This window comes from Chaetodon trifascialis, chromosome 4 (genome assembly GCF_039877785.1).
Source record: "Chaetodon trifascialis isolate fChaTrf1 chromosome 4, fChaTrf1.hap1, whole genome shotgun sequence".
NCBI classification, from domain to species: Eukaryota; Metazoa; Chordata; class Actinopteri; order Chaetodontiformes; family Chaetodontidae; genus Chaetodon; species Chaetodon trifascialis.
In genome coordinates this window covers 26,226,011-26,247,583 of record NC_092059.1, presented here as the reverse complement: position 1 = coordinate 26,247,583, position 21,573 = coordinate 26,226,011, and the positions used below count along the sequence as shown (strand labels likewise).

At 40.1% G+C, this 21,573-nt stretch overlaps 1 protein-coding gene across 1 annotated transcript in view; it reads left to right on the top strand.

The window, feature by feature from the left end:
* The window catches only part of LOC139330497 (uncharacterized), a 104,391-nt gene that overhangs the window by 21,884 nt on the left and 60,934 nt on the right, over window positions 1–21,573 (top strand). The window contains exons 6-7 of the mRNA XM_070961431.1: window positions 6,963–7,101; window positions 12,704–12,769. Of these exons, the coding sequence (XP_070817532.1) occupies window positions 6,963–7,101; window positions 12,704–12,769 (205 nt within the window). The remainder of the gene's footprint in view (window positions 1–6,962; window positions 7,102–12,703; window positions 12,770–21,573) is intronic.

Genomic DNA, 21,573 nt, shown 5'->3' with positions numbered 1-21,573 from the left:
CTTAAAAGCTTCAAGTGCATGCTGAGCAAATGTTGGTGTACAGGACTGGCACCTTCTTTATTTAAACTCAAGCACTGGCATACAGATGGTGATGGTGGTGTGTATGTGTGTCAATGCCCTACTTTTATATCACGGACTTGTGCTTTTGCCATAAATTTAACATGCTTGTTTGCCATTAATTTAATATTCTTGTTTAGACTATCTTGTTTAATAATGCACACTCTGCCAGGACCACTTACATCAACATTATTCCTCCATAAGCAGGCAGTACAATTATGATTGGCTGTATGGTTGTGTTGTGGAAGCTCCCCTCCTACCCAGGCAGCATGCATGGAGGCTCATACCAAGAAGAGCAGCAATAGACCCCCTGGGTTACTCTAAGAATAAAACCCGCAACATTTTTCAAATTCAGATGGGTACACATCTAAGGAAGCTTTAATAGTCTTTAAAAGAACAACACATAATGCAACTAATAGTTTCGGCAGAATGTGAAAGCATTGAATTACATGGTGGAGCTGAGGTTCACAACGAGGGGCTGAAGGTGCCTGATGGTGTGTGAGATATGGCCAGAATTTTAGTTTAAAATATTAAAAAATGAACTAACATCAACAGAATGTGAAGAAGAAACAGTTTTGACAGTACGTCAAAGATGCCATTGTGAAGTTAGCATGCTCACCAGCTAGCCCCGAGTATCACTTTGTACCTTAAGACGTGATAGATAGATAGTAGCGTGGCCCCCCATAGTTTCAGCTGGGAGATGCAAGTTTGCTATGGTCCACAAGTGCTCTTAGCTTTTTTTAGTCTATAATAATATAAACAAAAAAACTCCCAAAATGTAAAGAAAGCAAAAATTTGCAAACCTATTTTCCTTATTGAACAGAAAAATACATCTTCTGAATTTAAGTTCCTCTTTTTTTTGTAGAAATAAGACAAGCTTAATTGCCAACACACTCGGGAGATATGTGTGTGTAGCTTGCCATCTCTCGCTGTCAATGCTGTTTGCGTTAGTGCTATTATTATCTCTAATGTCAGCTCACTGTCTTGTATGACCGCCAAACACTGCTGGATCTTCGCTCCTCTGCCAAGGATTTGGCGAAAATCGACCATACGGTCATACGTTTCAGTTGTTTCACTTCTCTGGGGTACCTACCCTTACGAAAAAAGTAGTATACTTCAAGTTCATTTTAGTAAGTATACTTAAGTAAAATTCAATATCAATGTATTAGTAGTATACTTGTAAGTCTACTACTTCAATACTTCTTGGGACTAAATTGGCCCACTTTTAGTTTATAAAAAGTATACTTTAAGTGTAAAAGACACTTTGAGTGCACAACTAGTTTACATCTAAGTTTTATTTTATACTGTACTTGTACTGTGAACTATACTACAAGTGAACTTAGGTATACTCTTAGTTTACTAGTTATATACTTCTAGCCCACTTTTAAGTTTATGAAAGTATACTTTGAAGTATACAGCAAGTAAACTTATAGACATACTGTTAGTTTACTAGTTGTATAATACTAGGCCACTTTTTAGTTTATAAAAGTATACTTTAAGTATTTTTTAGGTGTAAGAGTAGTAAACTTTAAGTACACAACTAGTTTACATTCTAAGTTTTATTTTGTTCTTCAACTATACTGCAAGTGAACTTATAGGTATGCTGCTAGTTTACTAGTTATATACTTCTAGCCCACTTAATAGGTCATGAAAGTTCACTTTAAAGTATACTAAAAGTCTAAATTTAGTAAACTCTCAGTAAGCTACTAGTTTAGTAGTTTTTTTTACTTCAAGTATACTAAGTGAACTTAACATCATATTTATAGTTTACTATCTATATATTATTTTCACACTTTAAAATATACTACTAGGTTACTTTAAGGTATTATTTTCTATTTGAAATATAACTTCAGCTGTATTTTAAGTAGACTTGATGTTAACTCATGTACTCTACCAGTGGACTACTTTTTTAGTGCTATTAATTACATATAAAGGTATCATTCACAATAAAACAACACATTCTCAGGATTAAAAACATATTTGTTTCACACACACACACACACACACACACACACACATATGTGTGTGTGTGTGTGTGTGTGTGTGTGTGTGTGTGTGTGTGTATGCGCGTGCCCTGGTTAAACAGCCATCCTGAGGCAATGGAACCAAACCAACCAAAAGAAATCTTTTGTTCTTTTTCAACTAAATGGAAATAAAAATGTTCTTTTTATATAGTCTTCTTTGCAGCGGCTTGCTTGGTGTAGCTTTCGTTGTTGCATTTTTTTCTGATGACACGTCTCACATCTTGCATGCTGATGTCAGGGAACTTTGACAGAGCATGGCCTGTGAGTTAAAACACATACACACAAACAGAACAAAACATTACTTTATTTTTTTTCTCTATCACCCTAAAACCACCATCCAGAATTAACACAATAAAACAGTCAAAGCAGTTTGTACAAACATGAACAACTCTAGGGCGACAATCACAGTGCAATGTGTGAAGTGTGAAAAAGCACTGACACTGAACTTGGACAGAGAATTTCAATGGACACAGCACATTGCTTAATCTAATTACTAGGTAAAAAAAATGGCTTCAAGAAAATGTCAGCAACTCTAGATTTCGCTGATATGTTATAAATTCCGCCTTATTAAGATCTGACAGTTCTGATTGGCTAGTTGTGCTACAAATGTATGCTAACACTGCAGTACACACACAGTGCCTCACAGACCACCAGGTCTGCAGCAACTGTCCGGACTATTTGTATCACTACTGGCAGCCAAAGAAGAGAGGAGCTCCTATGCCAATGCACTTTGCCTACAGAAAAACGCTGTTCCAAGAGTGGAAAGACCTGCTGCAGACAGAGTGAAGGTAAGAAATATGCACATGGTTACTGTTAAACACTAATATAAAGTTATATATGACCTTTCGATGGGTCAGATGACCTTTGACCTAAAGTGACCTTGAAAGATTTAGTTTTATAGCATTTCAGTGTCAAACACGCAGGGCGCCGGTGTTGCATCTGATCAATCAATCAATCTGGTGACAGTAATTGGAACAATGCAGTCATTCTGTAAAAAAAATGTAGAAGTGGTCAGTGATCAGTTGGTTTGCAATTGATCATACTGTCGTTGCACACCAATAATATGAGTTATTATTCATATTCCCTGACCCCCTGCCAATGCCTAATCTTTTGTGTCACTGTTTTGCTGCACATGGCAAAGACAGGAGATGTTATACAGTAATTAGCATTTATCCACAAGGACTGTAACATATCTGTGTATGTGAGGTAGTTACCATAGCATCAGACACCACTTGAGGAGAAATGCATGCAGAAACTGGTGAGTCGACAGATGGTGTGGGTGTTGACCAGGTAGATGCAGGAGTTGAGGTGTGATAGGTGACTGTTTCAATTACTTCTTTTAACTCTGTCACTACTACTGGAAGCTCTGTTAAGGGAATGAAGATATAAATGATTTTAAGACAAGGGTGCAAAAGCTTTAAGTCTCATGACTGAATGTTGAGACAAATATCATAATAGTCCCTTGAAGAAAAAAATAATCAGAGTTTCTGCAAGTTTCAGTAAGCTAAATACAAGACATGAACAGTGATTGTTAAGCTTAATTTTTCTAAATTCATAAAATTACCTCTCATGGCATCTAGTATCTGTTTAACATTGTCTTCTTTCAGCCTCCTGTTCTCTCTTTTAAGTTCTTTTATGTGCCGCTGTGCCTTATTCCAGTTCCTGGGCTGTAGGTCCTCATCTGATGATAGCTCATATACGGTAGTTGTCTCCACCAAAACACAATGATCCATAAATGAACAGATGAAGTCTACTGTGTCAACAAGGTGAAATAGTTTGCATCCTCTGTGGCAGCAGAAGCAGAAGTCACATACAAGTTATTGTGTCAACTCCAAATGACTATCTCTAATTTTGCAAGCCTTGCAAATAATTTACCTCTAAAGTTGCTTGTTTTGCCATCAGCTCCTTCTTCAGGCCTTCAATCATTTAGTCTGCTGCCCCTTTTGGAGTACAGCTTGCCTTTTTGCTTCTTTGCTGTCAAAATTATAATTTAAATTTTAAGAATTGCTTAGAGAGGTGGCATGGAATCTTCATACTGTTGTTTATCTAAGTAGTGCCCTGTTTTGTTGGCCTCTCATCCTCTTCCACATCGTCCATCCACCTACTGTTTGGCTTTATCTTCCTCTTGAATGTTTTTTTTCCAGATGTCTCACCTTTTATGAATTCCTCCCTCTTCTTGCATAGGTCACTGTAGTTGTCTGTGTGAAAAAGTTTTGTGTAAACTGGGTGAATTAAAATTGCATAAAAAGTTAGTGTGGAAGAAGTCACACAATGTATGCTTCCATATAAAACATCTCCTACAACTGGCTAGAAAAAGCTTCTAACACACCTACTGGGATGACACTGTTTTGCCATTAGGTGGGGCTGTGTATATAGTTACTTGTTACATAGTAACAATAGTAATGTGTATGTTTTTCTTCTTAATTTTTCGCTACAAAAATAATGAGTTTCAGTGCAGCAATGTTGGATCTCTTTGGACATCACATTATAGGCATAAACAAGAGAGGGACTTGGGGCTACTGCCCAACATTGTGTACATTATGATCTATTATATACACATATGTCTGTTTGTGTGTGAGTGCTCACAGAGGTACTGAGCCTCAGAGGTTGCCACGACAACTTGAGGGGCCCTCCTAATCAGTCTCTATGAGACACAGCTGCACGCACACGCACACACATGCACACACACGCCCGCTCTCAGCACTCAGACACAAACACACTCAGAGGGAGAAAAGGAGCAATTTTCTGCCTCTGCGCTGGTCTCATGTTCGGGCTTCTGCTGACCAAACCAAAGTTGCTCTCCTGAGGACTTCCTGAACGATTTGGTGTAATTTTTGTGTTTCTACAGCAAATACTTTGGACACAGTCACAAGTTGAATACAGGGCTCGAGGCGTGCCCCAAGTCCCTAATTAGCAATTATTAAAAATTATTAGCTCCCAGTAACCAAAACAAAGACTAACAGACTGATAAACTATGCTAATATATAATGTTAGTTACACATTAAATATTTCCATCAAGCTAGTTACATGACAGAAGTCAATTGCTAGCTAATTTATAAAGTTCGGATGACTTACCACCAAGCATTAGAACCTTTGCTGGAAAAAAGACTGGACCGTCTTTTTTTGTTTCCTGCCTTTGTCCCACTTCACATTCATCCACCCGTCTTCATCTTCGAGATTGGGACACTACCTTATCCTTAAAATAATATATAGTATATGTCATTGTGATGCATATATTGATATAATATTGCTGTTTCTTTCTTTCTTGTCAGTTTGTGGATTCTTGTGGTTCCCGGCGAGAACCCCGTTCCTTGGTGGCAACATGGTGGTAACGGCTCAGTCAGAGTGAGTGCGAACGGACTGCATTGCCTACTCCCATGAGAGGTTCTGACTTACAGGGACTTGCAAAAACATCAACATATGACGCCTTCAGAATAAGAATGGGTTGCTGGTTTATGTATTACATAGAGACTCCTTTTGCTATTTGACTTGATGTTTGTTGGTGAGATTTAAAAATGTGTCTTTTAATAGCAGCCAGTATGAATCAAGTCTGTTAAAATACCCTCACACCTTGGAAGAATTGTCAAATTTATTTTCAAATAAAATGAGCCAAATGATTATCTGTCTCTGTGTGGGTTAAAAACACTGTGTACATAAAAGATCAGTTTCAGTTCCACCCATGTACTATTTACTCTAACCTATTCCACCCCAGAACTGACTTTTTACTATAAACTTACATATGGAACATGTACGTTTATTAGATAGTATAACATGCTGAAGTACTACTTCAAAGAAGCCAATAAGTGTGAAAAAATAGGCTATTTCATCAAAAGAGTAAGCACAACTACAAACCATGTATACTTAAACATTCTTTATAAGGCACGAATACTTCATTATACTTTTCTTAAGTATATCTTGATCAAAAGATTAAGTACAAGTATAAGCCAAATATACTTAGACTTCTCTTTATACTTTTAAGTGTAAGCTTTAAGTGTAAGTATACTTAAGTATATTTTTGTTAAGTATATCTCTGATAAGTACATAAAAAGTAAACTGAATGCATACTCCCTCATTTTTAGTTTAAAAAAAGTATACTGATAGCGCACTTGAATAAACTTCTTTTTTGTAAGGGCAGTAAGGACTTTAGAAGTGACTTTTCTGAATTTCTGGCCGAATTTCTGCCCAAATACGAATGTGTCCTTATTATTGGTGATTTTAATATTCACATCTGTTGCCCAGACGAGCTGATCTCCAGGAACTTTTTAAATGTTATTGACTCTTTTAATTTCGCGCAGTCTGTGTCTGGTCCTACCCACGAACTCGGGCACACAGTGCTCCTGCACAGTCTGCGTGTTTCTAATTTTGTACATTTGTGACGCTGTTTTTTCTGACCACATGCCAGTCTTATTTGATATAAGATTTTAAAAAAAAAGTACCCAAACTGTCTTTTCTTTCCAACATTACAGCAAACACCAACTGCTCTCCCAGTTCACAGCTCTCATGTCCAGTGTCTTTGTCGTCCCTGGACTCACTAGGAGGCGGCTGAGCCCAGTGCCAGCGGTGCAAACACCAACTCTCCTCCGGTGCTCTGAGCTCTCGGTCAGGGGTGGACTCCAGTCAGATGATAGGGCCTCTAGATGCTTGGTGAACTGAGCTAATTAGCTAACGGCATCTCATAGTCACAGCAAAGAGAATAGTGAGCAGCAGTTAAGGATTTCTTCTGTGATGTGCTGTTTGTTTGGAGCAACCCTCGACAGCCAATTGTCAGGCATTGGGCCTTTAAACAAAGCTTTAATCCTCATGTTTTTTCAGTCAGTCATCTACTAGTTTGGAGTTCATGGAATTGACAGCCTTGTCCATCTGTCTGTCTGTGTCTTTCAGATACGGGGTTACTACAGCCGGATGCAGGAGCTTTACACAACCAAGCTGAGAGCCTGCAACCCAACCTTCATCTGCTTGGCCACATCTTCCTCTCCCGTCCCATGAGCCATGCTTTCAACTGCATCCTCCTCTTCCAGTTGTAAGTTACCATGGTGACGATGGAGCCCATAATTTTGCAGGATCATAACGTTGCAACATGTACCAATCATACACAAAATAATACTGAGTGTGAGAGAGAGGATGTGGGTGGATGTGTTTTTCCCATCGCGTCAGTTCATCTGTGCTGTGTGTTAAGTTAAGCCTCCGTCGTTCTGCTCTGAGCTCTCTCCACGAAGAAGCAGCTTCCTTTTCAGCTGTGCCTTTAGAAACGGAATTGATAACAATTTTCTCCAAACAATATTGTGAAATCTTTTCACCCATCATGTTCAGTACATATCCACTTTGCCACCAATTATTTACACTGTGATTTTTCATCCTTAAGGTTAGAGTGAGGGGAGCTCCCTGAGGGGCTCCGTGAAATCCACACAAAACTATCACAATTATATGCAAGAATTGCTGTGTTAATTCTGCAGTGTTACGCTGTAAACACTATGGAAGGTCAAGCGTTCTTATACAAACAGATGAATACGCTTGGATGATGATGATGATATGAGTATGATACCCTTTCAAAAACAAGTTAAAAAGTATGGTTTGTATAAAGACTGGGCCTGAGCATGTCAAAACTCCAAAAAGGTTTCTCATAGTTATGAGAAAGTTGCTTTTATTGAGTCCCGTATGAAACATTGGTTGTGATAAAACAATACAGACATGTTAAAGCATAATAAAAGCACATTTGCATACATGAGCATGAACTAAAACTTGCAGTGTGGGGATAAAAGTGACACCTTCAGTAAACAGCACACAGTGCTTCATGGCACCAACCTGCAGTGCTTCTAAAGATTTCAGCCATCCTTCAGTCACGGCTGTCCCCTACCCACTGTCTGTCCATCCTTCATGACTTCCCTTTAATGTTTTACAGAGGGACTAATTAATGCACTAACTAATGCAAGATATAATTTTAAGGTTCCATGTGACTAAGACACACTTTCTCTTAATTATAAGATATTATAAGATAAGATTTATAATAAGATATTATAAGATAAGATTTATTTCTTAAAGATGGTGGAAATAGGCCTCACAGGACTTGTTTTCAGCAGCGTTTGTCAGTGTACTAAGATAATTACTGACTGAAGCTGAAATTCTGACTCCTGACCTTGATCACATAGATTTAATCATAGCCCGATTCAATTCAATTCAATTTATTTGTATAGCGCCAAATCACAACAGAAGTTGTCTCAGGACACTTTCCATACAGAGCTGGTACAGACCAAGCTCTTTTATCTACAGAGAAACCAACAATTCCCCCATGAGCAAGCATTTGGCGACAGTGGCGAGGAAAAACTTCCTTTTAACAGGCAGAAACCTCGAGCAGAACCAGACTCTGGGTGGGCGGCCATCTGCCTCGACCGGTTGGGTGAGAGAGGAAGAGCAAGAGAGGGAGAGTGAGACAGACAGACAGACAGACAGACAGACAGACAGACAGACAGACAGACAGACAGACATGCAGTTAGAGAGAGAGAGAGACAGACAGACAGAGAAACAGACAGAGAGACAGACATGCAGTCACAGTAACAGTGACAGTGGATGTAATAATAGCAGTAGCAGTTGCAGTGGATGTCAGGCAGGGCCAAGGCAGGAGATGCAGCTGAAATCCACAATCCAGATTCAGCCACTGTCCATGGGAACCTGCAAGACGACAAAGCACAGAGACTCCGGGGAAGGAGCTAAGTTAGTAACACGCCGTGGTAGGACATGAAAGCGTGCGGATGGAGAGGGACAGAAGGACAGAGGAGCTCGGTGTATCTTTGGATGTCCCCCGACAGTCTAATCCTATAGCAGCATAACTAGGGGCTGGTCCAGGACAAGCCTGAGCCAGCCCTAACTATAAGCTTTATCAAAAAGGAAAGTTTTAAGCCTACTCTTAAATGTAGAGACAGTGTCTGCCTCCCGGACAAAGACTGGAAGATGGTTCCACAGGAGAGGAGCTTGATAGCTAAATGCTCTGACCCCTGTTCTGCTTTTTGAGACTTTAGGAACCATAAGTAGACCTGCATTCTGGGAACGCAGTGTTCGAGTGGGGTAATAAGGTACTATGAGCTCTTTAAGATAAGAAGGTGCCTGGCCATTTATGGCTTTGTAAGTAAGGAGGAGAATTTTAAACTCTATTCTAAACTTTACAGGGAGGCAGTGCAAAGTGGCGAGTATTGGAGAAATATGATCTCTCTTCCTGGTTTTTGTCAGAACAAAAACCAGGAAGCGAGAAGGAAAGAAACCAGGAAACCAGATTCTACTGTCAAATCATCACATGCTCTTTCACTGTCTGTTCTGCTTGGCCATTGTTTCTGGAAAACAGTGCAATACTCTAGCATGACTAATATAACAATATGGGAGACAAACCTTCACTTTCAGTGTTCTGAACCAGCACAACTACTCTCAACTGTCTCAGGACAGCAGACTTGTGTTAAAAGTGTCCTTGAGGTTCAGACTTAATATCATTGGCTTCTGCTGCACAGTCTTGAGATATTGAGAGTTACAAGCCTGAGCCAAATACTGATAAAATATGGTCATTGCTGCACCTGCAGTCCCCCAACTTTGTATGGTGTCCAACTTTTTTTCCAGTTACTGTTTTTTGTCCTTAAATTTGACAGCTAGTAAACTGAACTTTGCTTTAAGCTTCAAGCTGGCTGAAGTAGAAGTTCTCATTCTGTGAGAACACACAATACAATCACTACTCACACAAATACAGTGGATGCTGTTTTTAATTCCAAACATGCTGTGGTTCAGAGAAACTCACACCATATTCCCTGCTATAAAAGCAGACCAATTGATTTCCCTCACAGAGAACTGCATTCTGTTTCTGTTTTCTTAACAATTTCTCCAATGGCTTCAAACTAATGGTGTGTCTGAATCACTCAAGTAAAAGTAAAGGTCTAGATATGTAATTTTACAGGCTGATGCTTAATTTGTACTTGAGAAAAATACTGATGCATCACCCAAAACCATGGCTTTAGTTAGGTTTAGGACCAACTGTATGCAGCATAGTAATTTGTTTATTTGTTTTTTAATATAATGGTACACTAGTGTAGCATAAAGGGCAGTGCTGTGTGTTGATGTGTGTGTCCTGATGGGCCCAGAGGAGGGGGACAGGGCTTTTAGCATCGCTGGTGGAAGGTCTTGTTATCAGTGTGCGAGCAGCTCTGTAACACCTGGCCAATCGATAGTTCCCTCATTGTGTTCAAGGAGGCTTAGTGGTCGATCAATGCCGAGGCTCGACCGCACACACACAGAGGCACACACACACACACACACACACACACACACACACACACACACACACACACACACACACACACACATACACAGAGGCACACACACACACACACACACACACAAGCACACCACACAAAACATGACCTGCATCTTTTACCCTTGGCACCCCTAAGTCTTTATGTACTGCCCTACAGAGTGGAGCTGTTGTACAACACACACACTCACAGACTGATACTGAACGCAGCACACAGAGACATGTAAATGCACACACTGTGTTAGGGCTGTCAGCCATGGTGTTCGATTATTGCTTTTAGGAAAAACCTCTCGGTTTTAACCATGTGAATTGTCCATAAGAGGACAAGTCAATACTGGAGACATAATAAACATGTCTTTTGAAAGATCTGCATGGCAACACATCACAAGAAAACAAAATAATGTCCTGTATCTTATTGCTGATTTATTCGCTCTTTTCAGCTTGACCTACATTTCATTAATCAATGAAAGTTGAGTTATGTGCAGAGTTTCTGTTAAAAAAATGGTTCATGTCCATGTTTACTGGAAGATTTCATTGTCCTGGACAAACAGGAGAAATTGAGGTTAAGTATTATCTGTGTTTATAGACTCTCTTTTCCCATGTGTTTCTGTCCAAGTGACTAATGGAGACAACAATTGTTGAAGTTTTTCCAGTGTTTAGTGAGAGCGCTGCAGCTGGCAGCCACGAAGAAGGCTCCAATATAATCCCTTCAGGCGTGTGTGCGCCATCAATGTACGTCAACTGAAAGTGTCTGTTTTTGCCACTGATTGTTATTTAAAGTGTCTAACAACATTATGGAAAGGATCTCTATGGAGATACCATCTTGTTAAAGAGTAAGATCCATTCTGTTTAACCAGAAGTAGCCGCTATGTGGCTCTTGCCGAAGCCGCAAGTCTAACACAAAAAAAGTGATTGTCATCATAAAAAACCCTCATCCAAACTTGACAGAAACAAAACAAAACCTGTAAAAAAAAGTACTAATTATTGTGTAAGAAAAGCTGTGGTTGTGTGGTTCCTGTCCGTCGCTGCCGCGTTAATGCTGCTTCTTTCACTATTTTTTTCACTTGAATCTGTATTTCTTCTACAATTTCATTTTCTATTCAAATTTAGAATATTTGTTGATAGCCACCTGACCCTGTATGCGCACGCACACACACACACACACACACACACACACACACACACACACACACACACACACACACACAATCATGTTTCCATCAATTATATAGACTTATATTAATTTCCTGGAGACTTACCCTTACCATAACCATCCATAAACACTAATTGCCTAACCCTAACCCTTACCCTAACCTCAACAGTCACACACACACACACACACACACACACACACACACACACACACACACACACACACACACACACAATTCATTGTATAGGCATAATTCACTGTGAGCAACATATATTACATAAGACAATATACAACAGAGTGATGGTTGCAGTGATGGTGATGATATGTTTGCAGCTCATTTTTGGGTTCAAGGTTCCATATTTATTGGAGAGTTAGACAGAGAGTGAGAACATCTATCCAAATTGGCAGAAAACATGCCTTTAATCCTTGATGATGGTTACATTTAGATATCTAGTAAATCTGTGGAATTTGAATCATTTTACAGCTTCTTTGTTCTCTGTTCTTTACTTTGCAGCTTTGTTAAGTTATTCTGGTTCAAAAATACTGATTGCTATTCCAAGAACTTTGCAAATGTTTGTTCCTTTCTGAGGAGAGTTAAAATAAAGGATGTAAAATAAACTTCGCTGTCTGCTAATGGATTTGCACTCTTGACAAACAACTGTTGAGAGATTACAGAACCCTAAAATTATAAGGGAGACAACAGATGCTGAGCTACAAAAAAAACTGTCCTTGTTCACTTTGGATTAAAGTCTCCAGTAAAAAGACTCATGTTCAGGAACATCCAGTTCATTTATGAAGGCACAACATTTTTCAAACAGACTTCTGGATTGATGTGAATGTTTGATGCTCATAGGAAATCAAACATTTGCTTTAAGTAGCCCCCAAAGGCAACTTTTGTTTTGAGCAAATCTAAAATAGAGAAGTTGTGGAGGATGAAGGCACTGCACTACATACAAGAAATGGTTTTAAAATCGGATCCCTTAGATGTTTCTAGCTTCAGGCGCTATGCTGAGGCAACATCATAATGTTTGGTACAATGTAGGAGTGCTAACTATGACTGTAGATGATGACCAGCCCTACCCAATACCTAACAATCTCTCTTCCTCTCCCTTTTCTCCCCCTTTTTCTTTGCCTTTCTCTTTTCTGCTTTTTTTCTTTATCTTCTCTTATTCTGTCTTGCTCCAGTATTTCTATTGGAATTAGTTATGTCTTGGCTGGCAGTGAGGCCTACGCTGCTCTTCTTAATGTTAGGTAAGTACATGCATGCATAAAATCTATAGAAAAAGACAAAAGGTGCCCAAAGTGAGATATTTTACTATCTACAACGACATACAGTATTCTTACTACTGTATCTTGACTAACTTACTGTGACATTACGTTCCGGGGCAGCTGTGGCTCAGGAGGTAGAGTGGTCATCCACTTATCAGAGGGTTGGTAGTTTGATCACAAACCTTGGCAGTTTGCATGTTGAAGTATCCATCAGTGTGTAAATGATTAACACTCATAAGGGGCAGGTGGCCGAGCCACCGTTGTATGAATGTGGGTGAATGCAGAGTTCAGTAGCATTTTATTAAATTTCGTAATTGCTAAAATTCAAATCTGTTCATTGATTCTGAATCCTTCCAGATCTCTAATCATATACATTTGGGTTCAGCTGTGTGAATTAGTTTGAATTATTAATACAAAATTGATTGTCATTTAAACCCACAAAAGCAATAGTCATTGTAGGCTGAACGTAGAGATGTAGGAGTATAGAGTGTCCTGCTATTTTATCAACCTAGACCCTGGAATCAGTCCAAAATCTGGTGATTTCTAGGGGGTTTCTGGTTTCTTTCTACGGTATTTTCCGGACCAAAAGTCGCTCCGGACTATAAGTCACATCAGTCAAAAGATGCGTCATGAAGAGTTGCATTTATTTAGAAATTCATTTCACAAAATCCAAGACCAAGAACAGACATTTAATCTGGAAAGGCAAGTTATTCAACTACACAACAGCACACAGAACAACAGGCTGAATAGGTGTCCGGTACATTAACGTAGCACATTAACAGTCGTTCAGCTACACAATAGCATAAACATACCTGGGAGGCTGAATAGGCTAAATTAACATAACAAGCCAGCGAGTCCAACAAGCAAGTTACCGGTAAGCAAGTTCACCAAGCTCCCGATCTCATTCCACGTCACTGAATCCACTGAATTCTTCATCCTCGGTGTTGCTTCTGAACAACTCCGCCAACTCCAGAGGAAGATGAAGCGCCATCTCCTTGGCATTCAGCATTCAGTAAATTTTTTCATAGGTACAGCAGCATATAGTTACCACAAGCCTGGAGTGCCCTCTCACAGCTGTCGATGGCAATGTTTAGTCCTTGGTTCATGTCAGTCAGTATGAATTAACATTTAAAAACATGTTAAATTATATATACTTTGATATACAAGTTGCACCTGACTATAAGTCGCAGCACCAGCCAAACTGTGAAAAAAAAGAGCAACTTATAGTCTGGAAAATATGGTATTTATGTTCCTAAAGCTGACACTTGGGCATTGATAGATGATTATTAGATGGATACAGTATTTAAAAAAACAAACAAACAAACAAACAAAAAGCTGTAACATTCTGTGAGTAAATGCTGTCGGAACAGTTTTAGAAATTCCAGAATCATTAACACACCAAGAAACTTTGGTTGGAGTTTAGGATTACTCTAAGGTGTCCACAGAAGTACACATGCAGTGTGTTGAGGGGGCTGAGATTTCTGTGTAACATATGAGTCACTTTCAGCATGAGTTTCCTCCAACATATAAAGCCAAAATTCTTCTCAAGGTTAGCAGCTCTTAACAGTGCGTGACTCAGAGTGAGTCATTCAAACAGATCAAATGCAAGGAAGGAAAGAATTAACAAAGAATTTCACTGAGCAGTGAAAACATCATAAAGAAAAATAAGTAATATACAAAAAAAAATCAAACATCATTCCAGGTTTTCAGATTTCCATATCAGACCTGTCTGACCCCACGTTCTGTTTTACATTCATTTGTCAAAAAAGCAAAAAGTTGAAAGTGAATTGTGTGGGCAAGTGTTGCTTAAGGCTACATGAGAAATGAGATTTTTAAAAACTGATGCAACCCTGAGAGATGATAGCTGCCCACTTGAGTGTGATGCACTGAAAGAATTGCAGGAACTTACAACATTCCTTTTAATTAAAGCAAACAAATACACACACACACACACACACACACACACACACACACACACACAGAGGAAATGTTTCTTTTGGCGAAAATATTCTATGATCAGATGGTGAACATTTATTAATTTATTTTCCATTTTTCTATTACAGGATTCACCCTGGTCTGAAATTTAATTCTCTACTAATGAATACTAAATGAATAATTATCTGTGAGGTTTGTCATCTGTCACTCACTGTGGCCACTACTTCCAAGAGGGTAAACTGGCCTAATTGGCTGACATGAGTCAGTACCTCTACATGTATTAATGTGCTTCTACATGAACTGAATGCTTGTGGTTTTCAGATTAGTTCTAGCTGTCTGGCCCTCATTACTTTAGGGCAACATTTTGTGTTCAGATAACTGTATGTTGTCATGCCTTAAGGTGGGCAATTTTGACTGCACTATGTGTAAGTAAACTCATGTCCAGCGGTGTGTTTCTGTTGTCTGAACGGAATAAAACTGTCTTGGAATTGACACACTGGCCATCACCAGATGGTCTATTAGCACCTGTTCTGGAGCTTTCAGGTGTTTCATATGATGTTCATGAGCAGAGGGATTTTATTGCAACATGTAAAATATTGGAAATACAAATGTTTTCATGTTAGACATTTAGACCATCAGAATAATACTAATGAAGGGAAACAAAAAACCCAAATGAAAGAGAAAAAACAAAAGGGGCTGGAAACCCTGGCCAAAATGAACAAAAGAAGGAGAGGCGCAGGACCAGCCACGCAATGGGCCATCGCCCCCAGCGTCTCCCCCTAAACTACCTAAAAAACAAGAAGCAAACTGAACCTAAACCAAAAGACGAATAACTGAACTACCAGTAATCTCCAGCCCAAACTAAAACAACAAACTAACACAACAAACCTCCAACACCTAAACGTGCATGGAGGAAAAAGGGAGGAAAACCCCTACTTGGTGAAAAAGAACCCCCCCCCCAAAAAAGGAAAGAAAAGAACCTTCTCACCACTGCAGTAAGCTGCCATGTGGCTGCCGTTGTCTCTGCCTCCCCCACTCTCTGCACTCTGCCCAGTTTTATTACCTCCTCCCCTCTCCAGCCCAGCCTGTGATGTTACGCAGGTGTGTAGCAGGTAGAGGGAGGAGGAAGGCAGGCTGACACACACGCACGTAACATACACGTAGCATGCTGCAACAATTATCCATCCATCCATCCATCCATCCATCCATTTTCTGTACCGCCTATCCCTTTCGGGGTTGCGGGGGGGGCTGGAGCCTATCCCAGCTGTCAACGGGCGAGAGGCGGGGTACAACCTGAACCAGTCGATCGCAGGGCAACATATACAGACACACAACCACTCACACTCACACTCACACCTAGGGGCAATTTAGAGTCACCAATTAACCTAATGAGCATGTTTTTGGTCTGTGGGAGGAAGCCAGAGTGCCCAGAGAGAACCCACGCATGCACAGGAAGAACATGCAAACTTCACACAGAAAGGCCCCGCCCGGGGATCGAACCAGCAACCTTCTTGCTGTTATTGCTGTTATCCTGCGTGCTTATATTTTGAAACCCAGTGTCAGATTTGGTTTTCCAAATTTCTTTTAATAATTGTTGGAGTTGTCTGGTTGTCAGTTTTGTAAACTCTTGATTGAGCCTCATTGCTACACAAACAATCTATCTGACTCACATAGATAGACTCCTAGTCCTGTTTTTCTTGCTTTGTTTGTTTGGACTGCAGCAAATTGGCCAGCGTTTTAAAATCCTTGAGACATATTAATAGTAATTCATCATTCCGTCATTTATTTCAGCATTTGCAGTTGTCCTGTTTTCCTTTGTGTTGTAATGACCTAATGTTATGTTGTACAGATGACTGTCTGAACATTTTTATTCAAGAAAAAAAACACACAAAAAGCTCTTTGAATGCATTCATCTTGAAAGTGGCTCTTGCATGCAACCATGTGATGGTACATTGCATTCTCGATAATGGTCGTTAAAGTTTAGGATACACCACTTTATTTATATTTATTTTGCTTACAGCAACCACAAGCACACAGCGACAACAGACACAAATCAACAGAGAGAAAAAAAAACACCAATAGACTCGACAACGATCAAGTGCAGGATTCCTTCACTTTATCTATATTTTGGTTTTGCACTCTCAAGGTCTCAATGAACGTCTGCTCAAGCCATGTTTGACCCTCAGGTCCAGTGGCCAAGTAAATTCAATTCAATATTCCTTTATTAGTCCCACGAGGGGAAATTCCAATATACAGCAGCATCAATAAACATCAATTGTAAACAATGGGAGCCATTGTCTCTCACGGACCCACAGACACAGCGAAAGTTGCTCAGGTTGTAAAGGTGGTCTCAAAGTAGCGCCAGACTTGCCATATTTAGCGTCTCTGATGCGCCAGATATTTAAAAACACGTTAAACTAAAATAATTTAAAAAAAGACACACGAGAAAAACAGAAAGATAAGAAAAACTCCTAAGAGTCTAGCGAGCTGCTGTAAAGTAGACACGAGGGGCTCTATTTTCATTTCCGCCGCCAGCGCAGCAGAGGCGCGGCGCAAAGTCAGGTCCCCTTCGCCGATGAGGCGTGCTGGCGCAGACTTTGGTATTTTCATGCACTGCACTGCTGGCACAACTACTCCCCTTTCTCGCGCAGGAAACTGTCTGACGCCCAAACTTCTCCCAGGAGGAGGTCCTTAGATGGTAAACCCTCGGCCTCCTCCTCCTCAAAGCAATGATGTACTCCATCTTTGTAAATAACGTTAAGCATTACAATTATAACATTTGTATTTGGAATGAAATGACGTGGGTAATAGCGGACAATGATCATCACTTACGTTTTTTTCCATGTGTCTGTCTCTCTCTGTCTCTCAGTGCTCTGAGATAGATGCAGTATATATGCTCTGTAGGATGTCACGGCTGTTTCTGGTTGGCACAGCGACGTTAACTGATTAGTTTGCAGCCCTGTTTCACCTGTGTACATTCAGTCAGGGTGAGTGACCATTACACGTGCCGAACGCGCTTGCGATGTGGTCAGATGAGATGGTCTGACTGTATGTGCTGACTCAGATAGTTGTATTGAGTCATGGCTGTTGCTAATTATTGATTGCAGTGAAATGTCAGACACTCTGGAAACCTGCCTGTGAGGTATTGGTGATGTGGGCGCACGACTCCGCCGGTTTACGAAAATCCACTTGCCCAGTGGCACACTTTATGCCGTCGGCGTGGACTGAAATGGACTGAAAATCCAAATCCGCTGGCTGATCCTGCCGACACCTCCCCCTACTGCGCCGCAGCGCCCATGGCGCACCTCTGTGCGCCTTGGTTTAGCAAAATGAATAGTGCTCTGTGCGCCCGCATGCGCTGCACAAACATACCACTGCGCGGGGTGCGCACCTGTTTATTATGGTAAAATGTAGTGTGCAACATATGAAAACTGCTGTTAATGCCCTCTACATCACAAGTACGCAGTTTCACAAATGGTTTCGTAACAACACAAGGGTACACATTTGGCACAGCATACAGGCTCAATCTTGTCAAGGAAGGTTTTCACCTTCACATGGGAGCACCAATCTCACTCATAAGATCTCGCTTAATGTGATGTACTTGGTGCATGCACATCCAATCCTCATGGACCCAATGCCACTGAGATACTTTGTGGTGTGCTTGTGTTTCCAGTGGGAAAATGTCTGTGCTCCAGCTTTCAGATGTGATCCTCTCTCAGTGTTGATTTCGAAGCAGTCCACAGTAACCACAACGTGTACTGTAATGTAGAAAAGAAGAGCATTTAAACAGGGGAACATTTTTGGCCTGTCTGTTGTATTCAGGGAAGAAGCTGCATCAACACACCCACCACAACAGCAAAGCATGGAAGCCAAATGTAGCACTTGACCTTCACGTCATCATCTTTGGAGGAATGCTCATCCATCCTCTTTTGGTAGAGCTCTTTCTTGTCGTGTCACAAAGGTGATGCTTGTCTGTCTTACAGCTGCTACCCATGCCATTGAGCGCCTCTTTGTCTTGGCAACCTGACTTCTATTATTTTGGTTCCAAGCTGGAAAGCTGAAAAATCCCACTCCATTAGCCGTCTGTTTCCCAGTCTGGGCATCAGAACACTTATGGCAGTTGATAATACAGTAAGCTTTCCAACTATTCCACATCCATTCCAGCGTTTTTGTAGTTGGATAAGATCTAAACACCACTGCTGCTCAGTCTCAACTGTACAGTTGCTTCCATGTTCTAAAATACCACAGTGCCTTGTGTTGCTCATGTCACAATCCTGTTCTCTATTGCCTGCAAAATTGCTTTTGGTTTATACTAAAATAATACCGAAAACTGCAATTTCATCAGATTTCTAACCCCTTTTACCACTATTTCACTATAGCAGACTCAAATCAGAGGCCATACTTACTTGGATCTAAAAAAATCAAAAGGTTTCAGGCCTGTGCGTTGCTTTGGCTGTGGTGCGGCTGAATCTTAATCCTCAGCAGAGCAAAGACACAAAAAATCCAACTCACTGTCATTCGTGGAGAAACAGTTCACTTATGTCTACCTAAACATTCACCAGGCATCCACCCGAGTGTTTCTCTGCACTTTCTGTCCTCCCTCAGGTCTCTCCTCTCTTTTCTTTTTCGTCAGCCTTTCTTCAGCCCTCCACTGTTATACCTTTCTCTTCCTCACCTAAGACCAATTACCATAGATCACTGACTGGTACCTACAGTAAACAATCAATGAAAGTAACTGAAATTAAAGGCACAATCTGTGTCTTTATTTCATTTTCCCCACTGTTTGTCTTAAAAAATATTATTTAGCACTGTTTATTTTGAGTGTTTACATCTGACCTTATTTCTGACTAAATTATCTTTATCTTATTATCGTTGTTTGATATCTTTTCTTCACCTTAACCGAGTGGTTTTTGTGCCAAAATCGGAACATTCCGTGTTCTGTAGCTGCGGTGTGTCCGCTGATAGACCTTGTTTTTTTTCCGTGTCCGCCATTTTCATAGCTTCCCTTTGGATACGTGTTGCTACGATCTGGTACCAGGTCACACTACCTTTTTATACAGTCGTGACCTCACCTGCAAGCTGTTATTGGGTAGGGGCAACACACAGACGGCCCAAAGTTTGCAGCCCAGAAACACACAGCAAACTAAGAAGAAAATATATAAAATATAGGCAGTGAGTGCAGTGTCTCTGCAGATCAATACACCACCACACACTTAGAGTAGGTCATAACTGATGATTGAGAAGGATTTACTTTCATATGAGTCAGTAACATTGTTTTGTTGGAAAATCTTAATTACTTTCACTTTTATTGCCTTATTGTATTATTTTTATCCAACTTTAAAGGAAATAACTTGTTTTAGTCCCATACTTTTACACTGAGGCTACCTGAACATGATCTCCATATAAGTAATTTTCAAAACACTCATATGGGTAATAGTGTACATATAGAATAGCAGCTAAAATACTACTGTGTTTAAACTACAGCTGATAAAACTGAATAGTGCGTTATCATACTGGTGTCGCTGACTAACTCCAGCACTCTCAAGTCACTGAAGCAAAAATCAATGCAGCACTGCTAGCCTTCTCTTCAAGTGATTGTTGTCTCCTCCCCACCTCACACCTCCTCTTTCCCTCTTCCAAGCCTATAATTACCTTTATCAGTTAACAGGACTAATTTATTTTGTCATGCCCCAGTAAATACTTAACCCGAATAATATTGTTCAAACTCTTCGGGTCGGTTGGACTGCTACGTTGCCACGCCTGGATGCTTCATTATCGGCCTGCACAGCACCAGGGGAGATGCTGCAATGCATTGTGGGAGTGGGAAGGCAGGGTTACTGGCGTGAAAAAACCTTGGGCAGCCTTGTTTGGATAAACCACCTTATTCCTTCTCCCCAGGGGCAGCAATCAATAGGCTACTGCAGGTCTCTGCACAAAAACTCTCCTCTCAGTCCCACTGCCGAAGGATAGTGGGTGTCCTGGAAACAAACTCCTCAGAGCTCTGCAAGACCAGATTATTGTGTCCTAATATTCCCTCATCAGAGTTGTAGGTTTAAAAGAGGTTATTTTCTACCTAGCATAAAATATTATAGGATAAAAACACTGTCTTAAACCTACATTCTACCTTTAAGTATCAGTTAAATCTCATGTGTTTAATTAAAATGAAAGTCAGCTCACACGTGTTTCTACAGGTGGTGAACTTAAATCTTATAATCTTACTCCTGATTAATACAGTTGCTATAGTGAGCTAATGGACGACTATAACTTTGTGTGTTTTTGTTTTATTTCACTGCTTAATTCAATTTATATACCCATTGTTACAATCATTACTTGTGTCTGGTCAGTGTATGTGTGTGTGTGTGTGTGTGTGTGTGTGTGTGTGTGTGTGTGTGTGTGTGTACAATTACACCCAAGAATACTTCAGCATGTCGACTGCCGAGGACAGGAATCGAACCACAGTCCTCCTGAGCCACAGCCGCCCGTGTATACATACACAAATTATATATGAGGACATAAAACATAATGTTTTGCTGACACTAACTTTTTGTGATTTCATTATCATTTAAGAGGTGTTTTAATGAAAAAATTAATAATGTAAAATATTTCAATAAGCCAAATAAAAGAATAATGTAGCGTTTATGTCGCATTTATTACATCAGTTTTGTTATCAGTTTCTACATTCTGTCCTAGCCAGACTAAAATTGCCAATATGTTCTTTCCAGAGAGTAAAACTTAATTGATTAAAAAAAAAAAAAAAAAAACGTAGGAAAAAAACGTAGGAAAAAAACATCACAAACATATTAATAACATTCATTGGAAGAGGGCATACAAGAGAAATTCCACAAAGTATG